This window comes from Petaurus breviceps, unplaced genomic scaffold (assembly GCF_028583685.1).
Source record: "Petaurus breviceps papuanus isolate PSGF00001 unplaced genomic scaffold, PetGlider_PUasm1.0 558, whole genome shotgun sequence".
Lineage (NCBI taxonomy): Eukaryota > Metazoa > Chordata > Mammalia > Diprotodontia > Petauridae > Petaurus > Petaurus breviceps.
The window spans coordinates 1,763,661-1,786,086 of NW_027186376.1; the positions used below are offsets into that span (position 1 = coordinate 1,763,661).

Below are 22,426 nucleotides of genomic sequence, written 5' to 3' on the forward strand. Positions count from 1 at the left end.
TCCATGTTCATTCTACTGCCCCAGCTACTCCTGTCCTTAAAAGAAAACACCGGCAGTACATGAGCTTCACACACACAGAAGGTCTTTAGATGAGGAGCCCTGCCCATATGGGCAGGGCCAGAACCACACCAGCTTACTGTTATTTAAAACTGAGGAAAGGAAAGCAGAGGCAGCACCTACAGAAAGGAACAGCTCCGTACCAGAAAGCAGTGATGAGATCCGTCACAAAATAACCCTATGATGCAAAAAGAATCACAAATCTAATCTATTTATGAATCACATATTTAATGCTGGATCATATAGCCAAGTTCACCTACATGTTTACATATCCACTAATCCAATACTCACGCCCTCCTTCCCCAAAATGGAAAGATTAATGCAAATGTAATTTTCAAGGGATATTTCCCAAGTAAAAGAAAGGAAACCAGGAACTTCTTTCCTCCATGTTTCAGTACAGAAAAATAAGTAATGCTTGGGGTCCTCAGGGTCCCAATGAATAAAAATGAAATTTCTTGGCCAAATGAGAAGTTAAGAGCATTAGCCTACATATAGAAACAGTAAGTGTTGCATTTTACATGAAGCCAAGCATTTGGAAATGTTTGCACAATTAAGTATACTTCCAATGGTGGCCATCATAACGTATTGAATGTATGAGGACTATTTTTAGCCTAATAAAATGGGGGGGAAAATAGACTGGAAAACAACTGAAAACATAGAGCCCAGAGAGGGCCAGATGTCTCGTTGTCGAGAAAAAGACATCAATTCACATCCAAGAAGAAAGAAAAGGACCCTCCACCTTCCTTTCCCTAAACAGAAACACAAATGTTTACAGCGACAGACAGACAACAGGGGAGTCAACATTACAATGTGGTGAGCCAGTCTCACAGAAGCATTCCCAAAACGTATGCCCTCATGCCAATGCAGGGGCTGACCGCTTAATTCCTGCCCCCAATGCCATGGGAAAGAACACCTAGGGACAATCCCCCAGCCCTCACTGCAGGCAGGTCCAGTCTTTGCCCAAGTACTTACTACACCATTGTACTACACATTGGTGGTCCCACATTTGGTTTTGCCATCAAAAGAAGTATTTTTTAAAAAGCACATCAGAATTAAAAAAAAACAAATCAAAAACCCCCAATGGGCACGAGCCCACTTAGATTGTACATAAGGAATATTCGCCTGATTAGCCCAATTTCCCACCATGACTCGATAAGAAATCTTTACTAGAAGTCTTCTTCCTCACCCTGAAACCTAATTAAGTCCAAGGGAAAGCCAAAACGATTAGTAAAGAAAATAATTTTAGGCGCTATCTTTCCTTTCTCAAACTTTAAGTAATTTTAGAAGTTTTGGAAAATGCTTTTATGCTTAAGTTTGTGATTCAGAGTAGGACATTATCTGGTGGACTAATGGCCAACCAATCACTGTAAAATGCTCCTGCTGTACTGGGGGCAGAGGAGGGGGGACTATCTTCCAAGCACCCCAGTTTTCTTCACCAGAAGGTCAGAGGTACATTTGGTTTGTATTATTGCGAGGTCCATTAAGTGATATGGGTTGTTTTTCCGTCAGTAAGGGCTTTATTTGTTAAAAGGGCATTTATGCTTGACCTCCAAATTTGGCTGACAATTTGCTGATGAGATTCATAACCTTCGGGTTGCTCTGATATTTGGACATGTTTGCGGGGTTCTGTGCCACATCCTGGAACGCCACCATCACCTCTGGGTCCTGCAAACAAAGTTGTTAACAGCATTAGAGACTATGCTGGAGGAAAAAGGCCCCCAGTGAACTCCTCTGTCAGCCTAAATGCTGCTGCCCCTTCATCTGGATGCTAGTCTGTGAACAGAAGGTAGCTGGCCACTAAGCTTTCTGACCCATGGTTTTCACTGTTTTCAAAATTCTCTGCTTCTCTTAAAAGGTGACAAAGAACAAACGATTCTCCAGAAAATGAGCCCGGTTCATCTTTAGGTCCATCAGTTGGGTTGATCCCTCCCCTCCTGTCAATCCATCTCATAGACTCTGGCTATGGCTGGAACCGAGATCTACTTCCTCTCTACCATGCCATGGTACCCAAGCAATGAGAGAACACAGGACGAGTACAGAAAAACTCCCCCATGTGAGCCAAGCCTTTTACACTGCAGCTGTCTTCTTGTTCTATCAGCCACCATTTGTAAAGCTTCTTAAATAATTGTAGAACGCATAAGAAAAAAGAGAAAGCATTCCAAATCCATGGTGAGCTTAAAAGCTTTACAACCAACCTCCTCTGCTGACAGCCTTTTCCAGAAAGGGTCTGATTTTCCCAGGGTCATCATTCCGCCCTGCCCTGATCCAGTCCCTCCACACCTCAGGAGACACCTTATAAGTAGGCAGCGTGGCAGTCAACCTTCTGGAGTGTCCCCAGTCTTAGCTAGGCTGGACCCAAGATGAGACACCTGGACCAGAGCCTGCCCTCTGCTGGCCTGACCCCTGTGCACCAAGTTACCTCTCTGACCACAAGGAGGCTGTGGAGAACAGTGTTAGCAACACAGTGTGTCCACAGACCCCCAGTAGCCATGCTGCCCTGGCATGCTAGTCTTTGGTGGGAAAGATACTGAGTCACAGTCACAATGGAAAATAGGGGGGGAAATCTGCAGGAAAAGAACAGCTGGTTCTGTTTCATAAAGCCTCACACTATAAAGCTCTGTATCTCTCCCCCACGTACGGGGCAGGGGAGCCCTTCATGAGCTCCCTGAATGATCAATCACTCACTCAACTGGAAAATCGTGATTCCTAGAAAGGTTTAATTGGCAATGTGAGCAAATAAAATTGCTTCTGCCCACACCTAGTGAGGAAAGAATCAGCATATGATGTATTTCCACAAGGCTTACCTGCATGGCTGCCAGCACTTCTGGGTCACTAAGAATCTCATTGAGCCCCGGCATTCCTGCCATCCCAGGCATGGCCCCTCCCATGCCAGGCATGCCTCCAAAGTTCCCAGGCATACCCCCAGGAAAACCTATAAAAGGAGAATAAAACAAACAACATCACAGAATGGCAGCCAAACTTCTAAAAACATGATTCCCAAGGACTTGCTCTTCAGGAAACACTCACTGACCAACCAGCTCCCAAGACTGCCACTAAATACGTAAATATGTAATATCCTATAAATCGATAAATCTGTCTCATACCCTCTTCACCGCTGGCTTTTGTCTGGAGGCTTCTGGCTGTAGCCTAGGCCTGGGGCCACTAACCCATAGATAAGGGCCCCTCCGTGCTGTACACCAACTCACCTTTAAAATGCCAGGTTGCCTGTACTACACTGTGTTTTTATTTATTTGGTGAAGTGTTTCCCAATCACATTTTAATCTGGCTCAGGTCACACTCAGGAGGGAGTGTTTTGGGCCAAGTGTACCCTCAGGATCAACCTGCTGGACTAGACAATGAGAACAATGCCAAGAGTCTTTGACTTTCCAAGTAATTCTATTGATCAGAACAGGTTTTGGACAAATAGGTTTTTCTCTACTCAAGTTTCTACAATAGAACACTAATCTTCCATTTTACAATTCAGCAAGTTACAACTAAAGACATCTTTGGAAGCCTCACAGTTCCTATTAATATAGATAAGATATGATCAGGGAAGCCATGTCTTGGATCCCCATCTCTTCCTCCTACTCAAATATCTTTCCTCATCAACTAGATGGTGGTTCACCGTACATTGCACAACTTCCACTAATATTAAGATTATTCATTCCCATTTTAGGTATTGCATTAATGCCCACTCCCATCACTACTAGTCCAAACTGCAGAAAAGCAGGGAAATTTCACATGATCTCAATCCATGGAACTTTAAATGCTTCCTCTTTTAAGTTATGGAAACAACCTGGCACTAGGGAAACCTCATAGCATTTGGAGGAAAGAGACCCAAGTTCAAATCTTGACTCTGCCCTTTATTTCCTCCACATGACCATGGGCCTGCCTGTCGCTTCCCTTCTCTAGGCCTCACTTTCCAGCTCTGGAGCCTTTGCCAGGAGGTACATAAGCTCCATCCAAAGGCCTCAGCCCCCCAGAGGGAGGACCCAGTGCCTTCATCCCTCTCCCCGTAATCCAGTCTGTCTGGCTTCTTGTCCCAACCACAACCTTGGAGAGCCTGTTCTCCTTGCCTCTGCCTCTTAGAATCCTTGGCCCAGCCTCAGCAAGCCCTAAATTCACTTAAAGACCCAGCAGAAAGACCTGATTCACTTCCAGTCTGTCTCTCAACAGAAAAATGAATCTTGGTTATCATTTAAGTTTTCTGGGCATCACTTCTGTCCATTCAAACTGGGTCTCATGCTTTGTCCTTCTCCATCCTGTTCTCCTGAGACATAAGATTATCTAGCTGGCACATACAGTGCCACACATGATTTCTTCTCTAGATCCCGCAAACTGTTCTCCACTAATACATGCACAAGGAAATTACACTGCAGCAACCTCAAGGTTTCTTGGAATTCATAGAAGAGTTGTTTAAACTGACATTTTCATACTGTCTACTCATTGGTCCCTGGCAGACACAGTAATAAGAATTCAGGACCAGGAGTCACAAGACTCTCCTCACTGCCAGGAGCTGTGGGACTTTTGATTTCATCATTATATCTTTTGTGGCACCAATTTCCTCATCTGTCATATGAGAGGATCAGAGAAGGCAATCTAAGATCCTTAAGAATTCAAAAATTCTATTTATTTTTACAGAATTAAAGAGTATGAGAGCAGAAGAGGACACAGACAGTTAGGAATGAGATCTTCTGGAAAGAAATTACAATAATGGAGATTAATGTTCTTCCAGGAGTGGCTAAAAAACAAAATCCACATCCGTAATTCAAAACACGGACATCTCTTATTTTTATAGGGTGGTACCTGGAAAAGAGCCAAACTGCGCTCCGGAGGCCCGCCGGGATTCCTCCTCCTTTGAAAAAGAAAAAAAGAAAAGTCCATCATTCCCAAAGAATCATCTTGACGCTTGACTCAACAATGGAGTGTCTGAGAGCGCTCAAGGAAGCTGGCCCTGAGGTGCTGCAGCCGCTCCCAGTAGAGTATTAGCTCTCCAAAGGCTGGAGCCGCGTTTTTGTCTTTGTATACTCAGGCACCTAGGACAGTTCTTGGCACACAGCAGGTGCTAAATAATTGCTTACTCAGATTTTAAAATGTTTCCTAATAAATTAATGACAGATATATCAAGGACAGAAGAATTTCCAACAGGGTAGCATTAAAACACCAGTACAAAGACCAGAATGAGAAAAATACCTGAAATAAAAGTCCATCAATAAACAAATGGCACTGTTGCATATTGTTCAACTGAATTTTAAACGTAAGCCTAGGCAACAAATAGTCGGGGAAACCAAGCTGATTATACTTCTAAGAGGCCTAAGTTTCTTAAGTTTGGTGTCCAGAGTGATGACCCATCACGGTCCCATGCTCCCTGTGACCAGGATCTCCATACAAGAATCTGTGGTCTTGAAAAATACCTTCTTGGATGAAAACTGTATTTTGGTAGTGGGCCAGTTCTGAAGATTTCTGCTGAAACTACTTCCTGGAAGAGAGAGCTGTCTGATAGAACAGTGGGCAGAAAAACCCTAGACTACACCAAAGGCCCAACAGTACCCAGTCTGAATTTCAGCGTGGCAGACAGGGCAGACCACTGTACTAGGGACAAACAAGCTGCCCCAAGATGGGAACCATCCACTCCCCGAAGAGGTAGCACAAGTGGATCTCACCTCCACCCACACAGGTCACCAACTCCCCAGCCAGGCCCTCTTTATTTCACCACTATCTAGGAACCTGTGGACATATATGCAGTATGGACATCCACAACAAGCCCTGATCTCAAGCTCTGGCTCAAAGACTTTACCCTTTGGGCTCGTTCATGTTCCTCCCGAGCCTTCTTCACCCTTTCTAGCCTTTCTTTGATCTCTCGTTCTTCACGTTTTCTTTCGTATTTTCGCCGATGTTCAGCAATCTTCTGGGCCTGGTAGAATGATAAGAGAAATATATATCTATTTTCTCTAAAGTATGAATGAGAAAAAAATTTGTACAGCCATTACCCAAGAAATCTAATTCCCTTGCTGTCCTCCTTTCCCACCACCCTGCGAAAATGTAAAATTGTGACTGACCAAATACCCTAAAAAATTTTGAAATGGACAATTAAATAATGATCTTGTTTGTTAGCAACCTATTCAGAGCAACATAGCCAATAAGGAAGAGGGGCTGACGGGAAGAGGCCCCACTGCAGTAATTCCTGAGGATGCTGCTATACAGCAGGGAGAAGCAGAGTCACGAGCTCAAAGCCAACTCAGGACGTCAGAGGGGTAGAGGGCCCTCTTGTGGTCACAGTGACACCTCTGCCCATCGGCTACCCAGAGCAGAAGCCTCCACATGCCAGCCTTCCTCACCGTTCTGAGGTACGCAGCACCCTTAGCATGGTGCACCAACTGCCCCGGGCTGGGACCATCACCCACATCTTGGATCATTTCTGCTTTTTCGGACCCTGCTGCATGGCCCCCCCCATGGAGACCAGCAAACACGAGGCTGTGAGACTGTGCCAGCTGCACGTCCGCACTCACCCTTGGCTGGACTTCCTTCAGCATAGCACTGGCATCTTCATCATAGTCCAGTTTGCAAGCCATGGCAAGATCCCGGGCTGACTCCTCCCAGTGGCCAAGGAGTCTACAAGGGATTTAACAATCAGCTGAGAAATTCTCCGCCTCCTCTCTCTGCATTCTCTTCCCCTTCCCCCAAACAGCACACCACAGCACCTGCTTTTCAGTCCAAAGCAAACCAAAACAGGATGATTCTAAGGTCTGAATGAGCTGGGTAAGAATCCAAAGCATAGCTCATTTGTCCTTCTGTGCTTTAGCCCTCACACTAGCTACACTGCTGGACTACAAGTTCTGACCTAACTGAAAAATAACTGGCATTATTTCTGGCCTCAGAAGTGTGAGTGGCTACTATTTGAAGGAAAAACAAGAAAAAATACTACCTGCTATTTCAGTTTTTCATGAAAAAATATAAAAAAAAACCCTTTCCTAATAATTGGAAAAGCTCCACCCAGCCCCAAGTCTTGCAGAAGAGCGGGGATCAGGGTTAGGACAAAACATGGGATAACTGGGGAATACACCTAATCCTTCCCCCACAGTAATCTTCAGGAAACTGACAAAGAAAATTGTTATTTTTCTCGTTTTTGTAAAAATGTAATTGGTCTCAGGGTCAGGCCTTTATCATGAACTTATTATTATCAGACCCTTAATTAACATTAAAGAGCTCCTATTCTGCCACTGGATGAGGGGTTATGGGTAAGCACTGAGACCTGAAACATTCCACCTGAGAAGAAACAGGTGGACAGAGTGGGCTGGGCTAAGACACACAGGGCACCCAAGAAGATTCAGAACTCATCTCAGGCAAAGCTCAATAAAAAAAAGGCCTGACTGTGAAACCACATGCCCTGACACACAGACACTGACTGGAGTTTTTGTAAATGAAGAGCTACAGACTAGCTAGCAGAAAGGTGGTGCAGACCAGGCCTGGTATCAGCAAGAATCCTCTTCCTGAGTTCAAATCTGGTCTCAGATACTTCCTAGCTGTGTGACCCTGGGCAAATCACTTCACCCTGCTGGCCTCAGTTTCTTTATCTGTAAAATGAACTGGAGAAGGAAATGGCGAACACTCCAGAATCTCTGCCAAGACAACCCCAAAAGAGGCCGTGAAAAGTCGGAGATGACTGCCCACATCACCTATATCCCACTGGCTGCCAAGTCTTGATTATTCTCCCTTCATAGCATACTCCCCGTCCTTGCCTTTCTCTCCATTCACACAAGCACCCCTATCCAGGCCCTCCTCCTCATTTCCCTCAACTATCCACACTACCTCTCTGGTTTCCTTCCACAAGGGAAGGCAACAGATGTGCCTAAAGAGCTTCACTGCCCCCCAAACCCAAACTCCTCTGCTGGTCACTCTGGCTCCAGGCGACTCTCCATCCTTGCTCTGCACCCACTCTAGGCTCACCCACAGATCTGCCCATCTGGCTTCTTCTATTTTTACTGATAGGGAAAGGAAGAGAAAACAGAATTTAAGACTGACCTTGAGAGGCAAAAAAATACAACCTCTATCCTGTTGATAAACAGGATCTAAATTACAATGGGATCAATCTTTCTGAGAGCAGTCTTCAATTCACTAAGAGTTGCATTAAGTGCCTTCTTTCTGATCAATACCCAGAGGGATACAAACTACATAGTTCTCATCTCTAAAGAGATGCCATTCTCCTAGCTAACCCAAGAAGTCTAAGCTCATTATGCCTTGAACCTTCTCTTCCCCCCATCTCAGCCTGCTGGAATTTTAGCATATTACCCTGATGGCTCCTTCATTCTCTGATCGTCAAATCCATGGGACCGGAGTGAAGGGATTTCTGCCTTCTCTAAGCTACTCGCTCACTTCAACAGCCACAATGCCCACAGCACCTGCCCTGTGCCAGGCCTTTGACAAACATCTCATTGGATCCTGAGAGGGAGCGGCTGCCATCACACCTGTTTTGTAGGCAGGCAGCAGCGGGTGACTTGCCCAGGGCCACCCAGCTAGGACATGTCTGAGGCTGGATTTGAACTCAGTCTCCCTGACTTCCAGGTGCCCCGGTGCCCCTTTAATGCCTAGAGGATTTCAGTCAATACAGCCCACTCTTTTGCCCTCTGCTCTGCCTTCCTCACTGACTCTGTGCTTGAAGGACCTTCCATTTTCCCCTCAGTTTCCTGGACTTGTGATCTCCCCCAGGGGCTCCTGCTCTCTGTGCAGATTTGGCTGCACCAGATGGTCAGCATTAAGCTCTTCTTTGGAAACTAAGTCACCTCTGCTTTCTTGCCTCCTTTTCTTGGTTCATATTCCTTATACAGTCAAGGAGAATGGCCTTTCCAAATCCCATCTAACTTCTCAACACAATAATCAATGCAAAGGAAATATACTTGTGTGAATGGAGAAAAATATGTAATAACAAAAGTTATTGCACTAAAAATGGACTTCAGTATTATTCCAGAGGAATCAAATTGGGGAGAGAAGAGTCACAAAGCTGTTCTATAACCTCTGAGCCTTAGAAGCCCTACTACTGGGATTAGGCCTCACCACTGGAATCCAAGGAAACTGACCTCAGACCCAGTGCCAGGGGCCAAATTCTTCATCATCAAGGCAATAGCCCTCAATATGCCACATTCTGGGTGTAGAAGGTGTGGGGACTGGGCTAAATGGATATCAGTAGTTAACTCGATCTCCTAGAAGGGGCACAAGATAAACGGCTGAACTTGAGATGGAAGGCCCTGGGTGGACTCTGGCTGCGCTCAGCCTCTTGCTGCTCACTCACTCCCTGCCGTCCCAGGGGTTTTGTCCCACTAAGCAATGGGACCAACCGTGTCACCGAGCCACCAGAGGCCCAGAGACTCCCCTTCTCACCTGTGGGCTTTCCCTCGCCACTTGTAGGGCTGGGCGGAGTCCGGGTTTATTTCAATCGCTCTGTCACAATCTCTAATAGCAGCATTGGGCTTTTGCAGTTTTACAAAGATACTGAAGAGAGAGATGTAGCATTATAAAGCACTCTTTTCAGATGAAACTTACAGACATTCGCAGAAACAATTTCACAAAAGCTTGACACAAAAGTCCCTATGAGAAGAGGAAAAGCTACTGCTGAAGAATCCCATTTGGAACCTCCCTCCTCCTCACAAACTAGGAAGGGGCACATCAGGGAGGCGTGCTACTTTACCCCTGGGGCTCCTTACCTGGCTCTCTTAGCATACAAAATGGCCAAACGGGGATTCAGTTTGATGGCCTCTGTGAGTAACTGAATGGCAGTCTTAAGGTCACCTAATGTAATAGTCAAGGAGGAAAGCAAAAGCCAAAATGTAGAACCACTTCATCATTTTTGTAATATTTGTTTACCCAGTATTTTCCAGATAACATTTAGAACAGTTATCTATATTCTTCTCATGCCCAGTAAAAGGCCAGTGGTTACTTAGGTAAGTGTGCAAAATGGGCTATTAGAAAAGGAGACAAATGTGTCTGCTTCACGGTCTCCTGAACTGCAAACACCCAGGGAAGGAAATGAACTGCTAAATCTGAAACCCCTATGGGGCCAAGACTTATACTTTTCTCAATGTTGTATCCTTCTCCCTAATCAAAAAGGCTGCTGGAGACTCATCAGATATCCCATTAAGGGAAGCTAGGAAAAGATCAGGATTGTTACCACCCCCCCCCTCTGGATAAGGGCAGAGCAGCAGGAGTGAAGATGGCAAAGCGCATCCCTGCCAGAGAGAGGCTGAGGTCTGGGGGGGTCAGGAAAGCACCACACCAAAGATGCTTGCAGGCCCTCAGCCAAGAAGCAGCACCACCACCTTCTGGATTAAGAAACCGGAATTCCAAACACAATATTTTCTCCCTCTGCTGGCTCTCGAGATTCATTCACACCTAACTGCCAGATCTTTCCCAATGGTACTGGGAGGGAATAAGACCAGACACTTTTCTTTCAGTGCACCTGCACATGTCTACGGCAGGCACCTCCTGACTTTCACGGTCACTCCTGGAGGGATCAGAGAAGCCCCCACTACTCACCACTATTGAGGGCATCAATGGCTGCCACTTTCTTTTCATTAGCCTGATCCATCATCTCATCTGTTATCTAGAGAAAGATTGAGGGAATATCAATTATATCTGGTCTGGAGAAGGGAAGGGCAAAGAGGGGCACAGAGGGAAGCCTGCAAGCATGGAATGCCCCTCCCTCCTGCTCCCGATGCATGCACCTGTTGTCGCACCCCCCCCCCCCCCCAAACCCACTCTCTCTGGGCCCTGCCCTTCCCTTCACGATCCCTCCTTCCTCAGCTCTTCTTTCTACCCTGCCCCCCTGCCCCAACTTCTACTTCTACATCAGCCAGACTCACAGAACAATACAGATGGAATCTGAACAAAGCTGCCCCCGGCCCCAATCTTCTAACTTCCTTCTGGGCCCCACTGAAAACCAGGCATGTCCTGATCTGACCACACAATCTGGCTTTAACCACAGCACAGCCCCTACCCCCAGACCCGATTCACATATTTGAACAGGTAAGTCCTTGTACTCAACCACAATCACACCAATCACTTCACCCAAGACAGCACCACAATGCCTAACTCCATCTTGACAGACGGGACCACAGGAGCTAGTCAATCAGTAAGCAGCACAACCAATGTCTGAACATCATCGAACCAGAGAGGGGACCCCTTGCCTATTAGCTAATCCCTTAAGAAGCCCCTCCTGCCTTTTTAATACTCTCATCTGTTGCATAATCAGAAACATTACACTATAAATCTCCTGTGTCGTCTTCCTGCTGGTTCCTCTTGGACCCCAGCCCGATTTGGAGGGATGTCAATCTTCAATAAATGCCTCCACTTGGATTAGAGGGGGTCTGATTCTGACTGCTTTGAGATAAGCGCCGCCGTGCTGCTCCAAAGGGAGGGAAGCTGACTGACTGGCCAAAAGGAAGTGCGTACACCCCTCTTGTCATTTCTGCCCATTAATGTCACCAACGGGTGGCAACAGTAAAGGCACCTTCTACAAGTGTGGATGTTTTATGGCAGCAGAGAATACATTTCTGTATCACTTGCCCAAGATCAGCCTTCTATTCAGGTCTTTATTTTCCCCACCAGGATTTTTTTTTCTTTTTGGAGGAAGGCAGGACAATTGGGGTTAAGTGCCCAAGGGCACACAGCTAGTAAGTGTCAAGCGTCTGAGGTCACATTTGAACTCAGGTTGTCCTGACTCCAGGGCCAGTGCTCTACTCACGCCACCTAGCCGCCCCCCCAGGATTCTAAAAAAAAAAACCACACTCATTAGTATTCAAGTCTTTCTCCTTATGACATTAAAAAGAACAAAGTCTACAAAAAGTACCTTCTACAATAGACTTTTTTCCTTTTAACAGATTTCAGGGCATGTTCTTTTGTTATTAGGACCTTTCTTGACCTATCTTAAAATGATTTAAATTTGTGGTATATTTAATCCAACTTAGGCTGTAAAAACTTCTCTCCTAGTTTCCTTGGTTGGCTCATCATTCACAAGCTCCTTATGGACAGACAGGCCACCCTCTGACTTCCAGGACCCATGGACTACTGGACATTCCAACTAGATGTCCCCCAAAACACCCCAATCCCGGCATGTACTAAACAGAGCTGGGTGTGGTTTGCTTCTACACCCTTGTTTCATAGAGGTACAGCACCCCATCATAACCGTGGCATAAGCCTCCATTCCTCATTCTCCTGTACCCTAACACAGCCCAAACTGGGCTGCCAAATCTTGCCCAAGTTTCTACCTCCACAACACCCGGTGAATCTGCCCCCTTCTCTCTATTCCCACAGCATCCATCTTAGCTCAAGCTCAATGGCATCACCTCTCACCTGGAGACAGCAATGATCCCCTAACTGGTTTCCCCTTCTTCACATCTCCTCCTAATCTACTCCACCCAACACAGAGAAGGCAAATGACTTCCCTCAAGGAGCTGAGGAACCGCCCAAGGTCTCCCAATTATCTCCAGAATCAAATCACAAATTTCCGCATGTGTTAAAAATCCTTAGAGCAGGCCCCCCCCCCCAGGCAGGGCAGTGTGCTCTCTATTCCGGCTGTCACAAAGTGCATTTCCCACTCCCTCCACCTCAAAGAAGCCAGATGTTCCACCCTCTCCTGGCCCTGGCCCTTACCTCCCACCATGTACTTATTCTGAGGATACTGAGGCACCCTTGCTCTCTCCTCTGACAGCATGGGCATTATCTCACCTTGGATCCTGGTCTCCCAGCACAGCACCTGGCACACAGTAGATACTTGATGCTCATTCTAGCTTTCACAACTAGAGAAAAGAGGGGGCAGTGCCCAAGCCTCAAGGTAGAAGAAAAGAAGGGTCTAGAACTCACCTCAGCAGTCTCATCTCCCATTTCCTGAGGGGAATCTGTATCTGCTTCAATTACTCCTTCATTATCGATCTCTGCAGGGGGCAGAGAAAACACCCACCAGCCTCTCAGTAATCTGGAGGCTGCCAGGAGATCCCCCCCCCCACCGCAGCCAGGTACGCACGCGACCACGCCTTCCTCACCTACGTCACTCTCCTCACTGTCCAGCTCTTCTAGTTTGGGGGATTCTTTGGGTTTCTCACTTTCAGTCTTTTCCTCCTGAGGAAAGAAGGGCCAACAGAGTCAGGCTCCACTCAGTGATGTTAGAGCTCACCAGCAGCACTGAGGGCAGAGGCTGGGAGGCGGGGAGAACACTCCCATCTGACGAAGAATGCTGGCTGTTCGTTTAAGGAGTGCCCTGTACTGAAGACCCTCCTGCTACAGGTCCAAAGACTCAGGTTTAACAAGCCCAGGACTTAACATCAGGCTCAGAAAACATCTACATGCTATGAAGCCATCATGTCCTGGCTCATCAAAGGAGCTCTTTGTCAAGTGCTCAGCACAGGCCTGACATACAGCAGCTAGTGCATAAATGCCAGAAGTCAGAATTTTTCAAAACAGCTATTTTTCTCATCTTAAAAACCTGACCATAGATAAAATGGGCTGGCTACTTTAGGAATTTAAGGGGAAGAGAGATAAACAGATCCAGAAGAAACCCAAAGAAAGGGTGGAGTAGAAGGAAGCTGAGCTCCTGTCCACAGTTCCTCCAGACTGGAGCTAGAAAATGCACCAGAATGAATCTTAATGATGAAATCCAAAAAACTCCTTGTGAGTCCTTTGCCTGGCCCAGGCTGACAAAGGGAGACAGATGGCAACAATGCCAGGCAGGAGTGCCTGGTACACAGGAAGAGCTTATGTATCACCACAAAAGAAGGTCCCAGACCCAGACTCGGGCACCCTCAGGCCCATGCCAGGCCCCAACTGGCATCTCTGCTGCCCACTACCCAGTCCCAAGGCAAAGTAAGAAGGGCAGTGGCACCGCTGGGTAGGCAGGCCCTGAGCTGTTTACTGAGAAAGGAGGACGTTCAGAGGCTGCCACCAGCAGCAGCAGCAGCATCAATGTGGCTTAAACTCCAAGCTCAGAGCAGGGTCTCACTTCCAGCCTCTAGCCCAGGTTGCAGGGGAATAACCAGAGTGAGAATTCCAGACCAGAGGGGAGCCCACAATTCTGCCGCTCTGAACCCCCAGAGATCCCATGCCATCTAACAGGAGCCAAGTCCAGCAGCATCTAGTCTGCAGAGCAATCAGACTCTGCCCTGGTCAGATCATTCTGGAATCATTGATAGCTTAAAGGTCCCCAGCCCGAGCTGTACCCGAGACCCTAAAATAACAAGATATTCAATACCCCAAGTAGCAGCAACAGGACTAGGGCAGACCTTCCCTCCGGAAGTGTGCAGAGCCCATCCAGTGTCTAGTCAAGGAGGCTGGAAGGGCCGACAACAAATAAAAGACTCCTATCCTAAGGAGCTTTTCAAACAGTGCAGGGAAACTCAAGACACAAACCCAGAGGGAGAGAATGGCTCTACAACATCTACATGCAAGGCTTCAGAGAAAAACACAGCCTGGGCACAAACTCAAACAGAAAGTCCTAGAAGAGAAGGAGGAGGAATTTTTTTAAAAAAAGAAAAATGTAAAGTATCTCACAGTAAAAACAACCAACCTAGAAAACAGATTGAGGAGGACAGTTTACGAATCACTGGATTATCTGAACACCATGACCAAAAAATCTAGACATTCTAATTCAAGAAATTAAATTAAAGACTTATATGAACCGATGCAAAGTTCAATGAGCATAAACCAGACCGAAGCACACAGTAACAGCAATACCATAGTGATGATCAACTAGGAGAAACTTAGTTACTGTCCTCAAGACAATGATCCAAGTTCCAAAAGAGCCATGATGAAAAAATGCTACCCATCTTTGGATAGAGAGGGAGAACTGAGGAACTTTTGAGTGCAAAGTCAAACTCACTTTTTGTTTGGCTGTTTTTTTTTTTTTGCAACATGGCTAATATGGAATTGTTCTGATATATTGCTTGCCTTATCAATGGGGTGGGGAAGGAGCTGGAGGGAAAGAATTTTGAACTCAAAATTTTTAAAAATAAATGTTTCCAAAAAGAAAACTGCCCAGACCTCTGAGAACCAAAGGAGAAAGCTTAAAAAAAAAAAAAAGAATCTACAAATCACATCCTTCAAGAAATCTCAAAATGAAAACTTCCAGGAGCATCATTGCCAAAATCTAGGGCTTCCACGGCAAAGATAAATCAACACAAACAGCCAAAAAAAAAAATCCCAAGTCCAGAGGACCACAGTGAGAGTACACAAGCTCTCGTAGCCGCCATCACCGAGAACCCGGAACACGACGTTCCAAAAGGCAAAGGAAACAGGCATGCAGCTGAGAATGACTGACCCAGCAAGACTGAGCATGATGTTACAGGGGAAAAGCTGGACCTCTGGGAAAAAACAGAGGACTTCTGAGCATCCGTGATCGAAAGACCAGAGTTGCAGAGAAGCTGAGATTTAAATATAGGAGTGAAGAGAAACACAGATGAACTTAGCATGGGGAGAGGATGCCCAGGTCCCTGTGAACCCCATCACCACCAGAGACCACAGAGGGAGCCCAGTGAGTCACTCAAGGTCTAAGAGTGGCTCTGTTACATCTTGATGATCTTTTTAAAGCAAAGAATGGAAAGGGAGAGGAAGAGGAATACACTCTGGAGGAAAAGGAGGTCAGGATAAACTTCTCTCACGCCGAAGGGTATATAAGTGGCAGCTATAACAGAGGAGTGGAGCAGGGGTGGTGAGGCCTGACACGTGAACCTCGCTCTCAGTCAAACTGGTCCAAAGAAGGAATCTACATCCACACCACACATCGCATCAACACACACATAAAGAGCTGGGTACAGAAATACATTTCACTCAGCAGGAAAACAGGAGGGAATTAGAAAGGGTAGAATGGAAGGAGATGGGGGATAAGTCCCAAGCAAAACAAACTGCTGTGCTTGTGCAGAACTCTGCTCTGCATAAGAAGGAAATCACCTGCCCACCCAACAAGGACAGAGCTCAGAATGTGAAATCAGACACACGTTTTAGGCCATGGCCAACACAGAAGCTTGTTTTGACTGACAATACATGTGTGCAATTTCTGTTTGTCTTGTGTTCTCAAATTCTTTTTTTTTTTGGGGGGGGGGGGTGAAAGAGAAAGGTGGCTGAATAAAAAACTTTTTTTAAAAAGGAAAATAAATCAACAGAAAAGAAAGCCTAAGTTAGCTGCACTCACAAAGATCAAATTAGAACTAATCTCAACTTACCTTGATTTTTTCTTCCGATTTCGCTTTATGTGGAACAGGTGGGATTTTACCACCTAAGCTGGAGAAAGAAAAGAAAAAAACTCAAATTCTAACAAAAGCACTCATGAAATATCTTAACACAAATAGTTGTACTACGTCATCATAGCTGACAACAAACAGCTCCAACCCAGGAAAGAACCGGAAGCCTGGGAGGTATCACAGCCAGCTGGAGCGGCTCAGAAAGTCACCGGGGAACACTCGGATCCTTGAAAAGGCAGCCACGCAAGATTCCACGTCTGGGGCACAAGCACCGCTTTCTATTCTACTGGGCATATGGCAGCACTCGCTGTACCTGGCATTTTGTTAACGCCATCGGCAGGTTACCCTGGCAGAAACACACAGTGAAACCTACCGAAAGGCAGCATTTGTGAGCCAAGGGAAGCAAGACACCACCACCACCTTCCTTCTGTGCAAGAGAGATGCCGCCGACACTTTGCAGCTAAAACGGACTAATAAGTGACTAATAACAGCAGGGCAGCTGTGTGGCCCAGCTCCTAAGTGTCAGGGCAGAGGAAGCTTCCGGCCTCCAGCCAGGCTCTGTGCACTATGGCACCACCTGGCTGCCCGCCGGTCACTTCTAGAAAGCTGCCCGTCTCCCCCTCCCCATCCCTTGACCTCTGCAGGATTCAGGACGACTGACCATTCCATTCCCTTTTCCTTCTGCATAACCACATTCCTGGCTCTTCCCACTACTCCAACAAGAAGGGGGTCATACGTCATAGGACGGATGCACTTGGAGCCCACAGGCTCTGGGCAGAGTTATGGGATGGCTGCTCTGGAAGGGGAGGGGAGCCCAGCCACCTTTTACCTTGGCCAATCTTTTTAATTTAATGAGCCAACTGAGTCCTGGGAGGCTCTCCAGGCCTTTCCAAGAACACACAGCACTGCTAAGTAGTAAATGCCAAATTTGAATCCAGGTCCTTGCCATGTAGCCCTAGGCTGCTGAGTCTTCTACTTGATCCATAAACACACACATATATGGAGGGAAATTGGGGTTAAGTGACTCACCCAAAGTCACAAACCTAATAAGTGGTTCAGTGTCTGGGTCCTCTAACACCAGGGCTGGTGCTCTATTCACTGCGCCACCTAGCCGCCCCTAAACTGGGAAATATTTATCCCATGATCTATACTTTATATGGATTTTTTGAGGTTCAAAGAAAATAAAATGCTTTGTACACCTTAAACATTACCTAAAAGGTCAGGTTTTCCATGACTAGCATCCAACATCCTTCTGATGACGGCACAAAGGGCATCTTGTGTGCTTAAAATTCATGCCAACAGTCAGCCCTCTGAGTGCTATGAAGTCACTTCCCTTCCTGGTTTGGAATCAACCCAGCCACCAGCAGAAGGGATGGAGCCCTTCTGGAAGATTTCACTCTCTGAGAATTTTCTGGACGTTTCCTGGGCAAGGGCACCTAATTAGGATGAGTATTTATTGGTTTCTTATCTCTGTGATTTAAACTAAGCCCCTGAAGGAAAAGGCTGGTTTCCATTCCCAGCCTTGGAATTGGAGGGAAAAGGGATTTATTTGCTAATGTAAAGAAATTACACAGAAATCATTTGCATTTCATCTCTTAATGCCCAGCACCAAACCCAGGGCCTTACTTGGGTCACAGTAGGCACTCAGTGAATCCAGTTCACTGACACTGGGCCTCTTCCTTCTCTGCCAAGGTCTCATCCTGGGCCCAGGAGTATGGCAGGGATGGTCAGAAGTCACTATTAGGGGTTTAGCTTTGCTGACCCCCTCCCCCCACTCTTTGTTACAAAAAATGGATCTCTGGAAAGGGGAGAGAGGGATGCATGAAAATGAAGGTAACGTTAAAAATGAAAAAATACTAACAAAAACTCAAAAATATCTGTTTAATTGTAGTATCCAGGAATCATCCCCAGGGACAACTTGATGGCTGGTCAAGGGTGGGAGACGGGGACCAGGACAAGTGGGCAGGATGTCAATGTCATTCATTTATGATCAGAGAATTCATCTGAGATCTGCCCGCAGCAATGGACAGTGGCCTGATCACTCCTGAGTGCCTGGATCCTTCAGGAGGGTCATTGGGTTACCATTATAACACACAGCTGGCACAACATAAATGCTTGTGAAATTGACAATAGAGAGTGGAGGGATGTCAGCCAGACGCCTCCAGGGGTTCCACCTCAAGGATTGTTTCACTGGTACCATCTCCTTCTGGTCCTGGCTCGGCAAACTGCGTTCAAAGCCAACACCGCAGATGAGAGGGAGACACACAAGGCTCTGATGAGGGTGAGAGCCCAGAGGCCTGGACCGCAGCCCCACCACTTCCTGAACCATCTCCTACTTCCAGTCTCCTCCCCAACCCACCTTCCTCACCACCACCAGCAATAATCTGAGGTACGTGACAGTTCTACAAATGGTAGCACTCCCCTGTGGAGAAAGGTCCAGACACCCACGTCGACCCCAGTTCAGTCAGCCTAGATGAAGCAGCGGGGTACCCTAGGGGAGATGGGAGACAGGAGGCAGCAGGGGCCGGGGCCAGGCCCTCCTGTCCCCCATCAGACCCTGAGCTTTTGGGAATAGCCCTGCTACCAGCCCAGTGCCGTCTGCCACGATCCTGCAAAGCTGTTCCAGGGGGGACTGTAGCCTGGAAAACTGCAGCTACAGTTCCAGAAGAGCCAAAAAGGAGAATTATCATAAAAGCCCTTGGCCCAGGCCAATGGTCCAACATCAGAATGACATCATCACTGGCAATGACAGTTAAGACAAGGCCACCTGACCATGGGCTCTGCCCCAGCAGCTTTAGGCTCATGGGGCATGCTCATCTGAGTCAGAGGGGGAGCTCCCTGAGGGCAGCGTCTGTTACTGGTCTATGTCACTGCATCCCCAACACTCAGCGGTGAGTAAGGACAAAGACATCCTGACAAGGCAGACAAGCACTACCACCAGCAACACGGACAGACAGATCCAGGACTCTGACAGGTCCTATCCAACAACAGCTTCCATTAGAGCTGCTTTTCCAGTCTGGGGAAGGGGTATAGGCTTCAACAACCACAGTCAGTCAGACAATGAACATTTATTGAGGCCCAGGGTAAAGGATGGGCTCTGCCCTCGAGGAGTTCCCAGATGAAGGTGGAAGGTGACATGCAAAAGCTGTGTCCCAATACTGGAGGTAATCAGCAGATAAGGCACTGGGCTGAATCGAGGTCAGGAAATGCTGCTGTCCAGTAGAAGGGGGGGGGATTTTATCCCAATCAAGCAGCAGGGGTGGGCAGTGAGGGGGGTGAGGGTGATGAACAAAATGGACATGATGTTTTGGAGAAGGTTGGAGGTGAAAGGAAAGAGACCTCGAGGTGTCTGGAAGTCAAGGTAAGATCTCTTAAGGGTGACAGAAACCTGAGCATGTTCTGTGTATGAGCAACAGGGAAAATGTTCCTAGAAAAGAGTATGCTGGATGGTGCAGATTCCCAGGAGCCAGGAAGGCACAAGGGGAAGGGCCAGCGGCTTCTCAGAGCTGAAATCGGCACTCAGGACTGAGAGGAAGAACAAAGATGACAAACACTGGAGGGGCCAAGAGGAAAGCGGCCCCCCGACGCCCTGCAGGATCTATGACCTGGCCCAGCCTGCCCTGTAGTCAAAAGAGCAGCAAAGCAAGAGGAAGAGGACCCATGGGCACAAAAAGGTGGGGAGAGCACCTCTGGTGGAGATGCCATCCACAGGGAGGGCTGAACAAATCACGGTGGATGAATGAATGGAATGCTCCCGTGTTCTGGGGAAGGAGGGAAAGGGGTGCCTGCAGAGAAACCTGGGAATGCCTATAGGAACCGACACAGAGAGAAGAGAGCGGAACCAGTGAAATGAAGGCCCAGCACTATCTCAGAGGCTGACGGGAAGACTGGGAGCCCCCCTCTCCTGATGGGAGGAAACGCCCCAGATAGGCAGACCGTGACCCACGTGTGGTTCTGGGTGCGGCCAGCCGAAGAATTTGTTTTGCTCAATTAAGCATACGCTAAAAAGGGTTTTGTTTTCCCTATTTAGGGGAGGGAGATAGTAGGTGGGAAGGAGAGAAAATGCTTGTTAATTGAAAAAAGATATGTACTTTCATGCATCTTGTGGAAAAACAAGAATGGTTTTGAGGTATAGAGTAGGGGAAAAGAGGGAGGTGAAAGGCTCTGACACTAGATGTGAGACCACAGGCCAGTCTCAACTGCTCTGGGCCTCAGTTTCCTCATCTGAAAAAGAGTGCTAATAACACCTGTAAACATCTACCTCACAAGATTGTTCTAAGGACGAAATGAGATGTCTAATAAAGTATTCAATGAACTTTAAATGCTATCAGTAATATTGTTGCTTCAATTTTCTCATTTCAAGGTTATCTGCTGAAGGGGATGGAGGGCGGGTTAAGCAGAAAGGGGCTTGTATAGTAGGTAGTGACAAAAATTAAACAGGGAAAGAGTAAGAGGAGTGCTGGGCTACATCAAGAGCTGAGCTGAAGGGACCAGGTGGGGAAGCCAAACGAGACACGCCAGACTGGACAGAAGGCTGCCCACCTCAGGGCTCCCTCCCCTCCTCTTCAAGCTCCTCCTCACCCTGGGCTTCCCACCTTCTACTCTGAGCTGAGGGGCCCTCCATGGGGACCCCAGCCCGCTTTCTTCCCCTATTGGAATGGAAGCTCTTTGAGGTCAGGGTCTGCCTCCTTTCTGTTAGTATTTGTATTTGCAGTGATTAAGGCTCCCCCGTCAGGAGAAATCAGCATTAATCACTGAACGGGCGTTGCCTCAGACTGAGACCTGTTCAGACCTTAGCTTTAGAAGGCCAAGCAATCAGAGGGCATCCAGGTCATCTCCAGTCTGGACATTGGGCCTCGCTTCAATCTAATTCACCTGCATGTCATGGCATCACTTCCTCTTCAGAGAATGAAGGCTGAACAGCAACAGTTTCCAGTGCAGTTCCTGGCACACTGTGATGGCTTAATAAGTGCTTGTGACTGACATTTGATGCTTGTGATTGATTAAAAAACCAGCATCCAGGTACAGCAGATTGTGTAAAATACAGCATCATTAGAAAAAGTGGTCATCTCCACAAGTTAGGGCCTCTCCAAAATGCTCATTCTGGGGGATTGGGCCAACATCAGCATTTTGTATTGCCAGCTACTATTAGGTTTTATGTCATTCTCTCTCAGAGAAAATTAATTACCCATAGGACACAGCTGCCAAAGTGACTTCCTCCAGTGCAGATCAAACCGGGTCAGGGTCTACTCGAACTCCCTGGTACTTTTATACAATACACAATACATATAAATTCTTCCTAGAAGCAACAATAAGGAGGGGAAGAAGTCGGGGGAGAGATCAAGCACTGACCTTGGAGCCAGAAGGACCTGGTTTTGTGTGTGTGTGTGTGTGTGTGTGTGTGTGTGTGTGAGAGAGAGACTCTAGGGAAGTCTTTTCATGTGTGTGTGTGTGTGTGTGTGTGTGTGTGTGTGTGTGTGTGTGAGTGAGAGAGAGACTCTAGGGAAGTCTTTTCATCTCCCAAGGCTCTCAATGATCGCTACATCCAGGTCTCAGGATCTTTCCCCAAACCCTCCTCTCTTCCCAAATCTCCCTTTACTTCTGCCAAGGGCACCCCGCCATGCTTCCGGGCTCCCCACCCAGAGATCATCCTTAAACACACTGCACACACCTGATCCACTGGCAAATCTGGTCCTTCTTACTTGAGTCTCATCTCTTACATACGCTGGCTGCTAGTCTTCTTTTCTCTACCCAAAACCTCCTCTGAGCTCAGGCCCTCATGGCTGAATGATCTCCCAACTCCTCCCCTTTGCCTGGCCTGTGCCCCCTACCTGGCGTGCACGCCTTCTCAGCTTCCCATATGACTCACCTCAAATTTCATTTTCCTGGTCCCTCCCCGTCCCTTCACTCTATGTCTCGTATGTGTGTACCTTGTTACTTTCATGGGATCTCCTCATTAGAATCCGAGTTTCTTGAGAGGAGGGACTGGGTTTTATCTTCAGCCTGGCACCTAGTCAGCACTGAACGAGTGCTTGTTGATTGGCTACTGGAATTTAAGCCGTAATCCATAGGTATTGCTTTGAGATGCAACAAATGGAGGTAGAATAGCAAGTCTTATTAAACACCCAAAAGCAACAAGAATATTTCACAGG

The 22,426-nt window shown here is 47.1% G+C and overlaps 2 protein-coding genes across 6 annotated transcripts in view; one reads left to right on the forward strand and one right to left on the reverse strand.

Moving 5' to 3' along the window:
- Window positions 1–22,426, forward strand: part of RBX1 (ring-box 1) — a 434,671-nt gene that overhangs the window by 364,662 nt on the left and 47,583 nt on the right. The gene's annotated exons all lie outside the window — the stretch shown is intronic.
- ST13 (ST13 Hsp70 interacting protein) overlaps window positions 265–22,426 on the reverse strand; it is a 23,189-nt gene continuing 1,027 nt past the window's right edge. The window contains exons 2-12 of one of the 3 annotated variants that reach the window (XM_069102874.1): window positions 16,257–16,309; window positions 13,089–13,164; window positions 12,910–12,980; window positions 10,585–10,651; window positions 9,756–9,840; window positions 9,433–9,543; window positions 6,567–6,669; window positions 5,855–5,971; window positions 4,864–4,912; window positions 2,862–2,989; window positions 265–1,722 (exon numbers count right to left, since the gene is read on the reverse strand). In XM_069102874.1, the coding sequence (XP_068958975.1) occupies window positions 1,594–1,722; window positions 2,862–2,989; window positions 4,864–4,912; window positions 5,855–5,971; window positions 6,567–6,669; window positions 9,433–9,543; window positions 9,756–9,840; window positions 10,585–10,651; window positions 12,910–12,980; window positions 13,089–13,164; window positions 16,257–16,309 (989 nt within the window). In that variant the 3' untranslated portion in view covers window positions 265–1,593. Of the gene's footprint in view, window positions 1,723–2,861; window positions 2,990–4,863; window positions 4,913–5,854; window positions 5,972–6,566; window positions 6,670–9,432; window positions 9,544–9,755; window positions 9,841–10,584; window positions 10,652–12,909; window positions 12,981–13,088; window positions 13,165–16,256; window positions 16,310–18,629; window positions 18,634–22,426 lie in introns of all 3 variants that reach the window. The other 2 variants (XM_069102875.1, XM_069102876.1) reach the window with 2 other exon arrangements.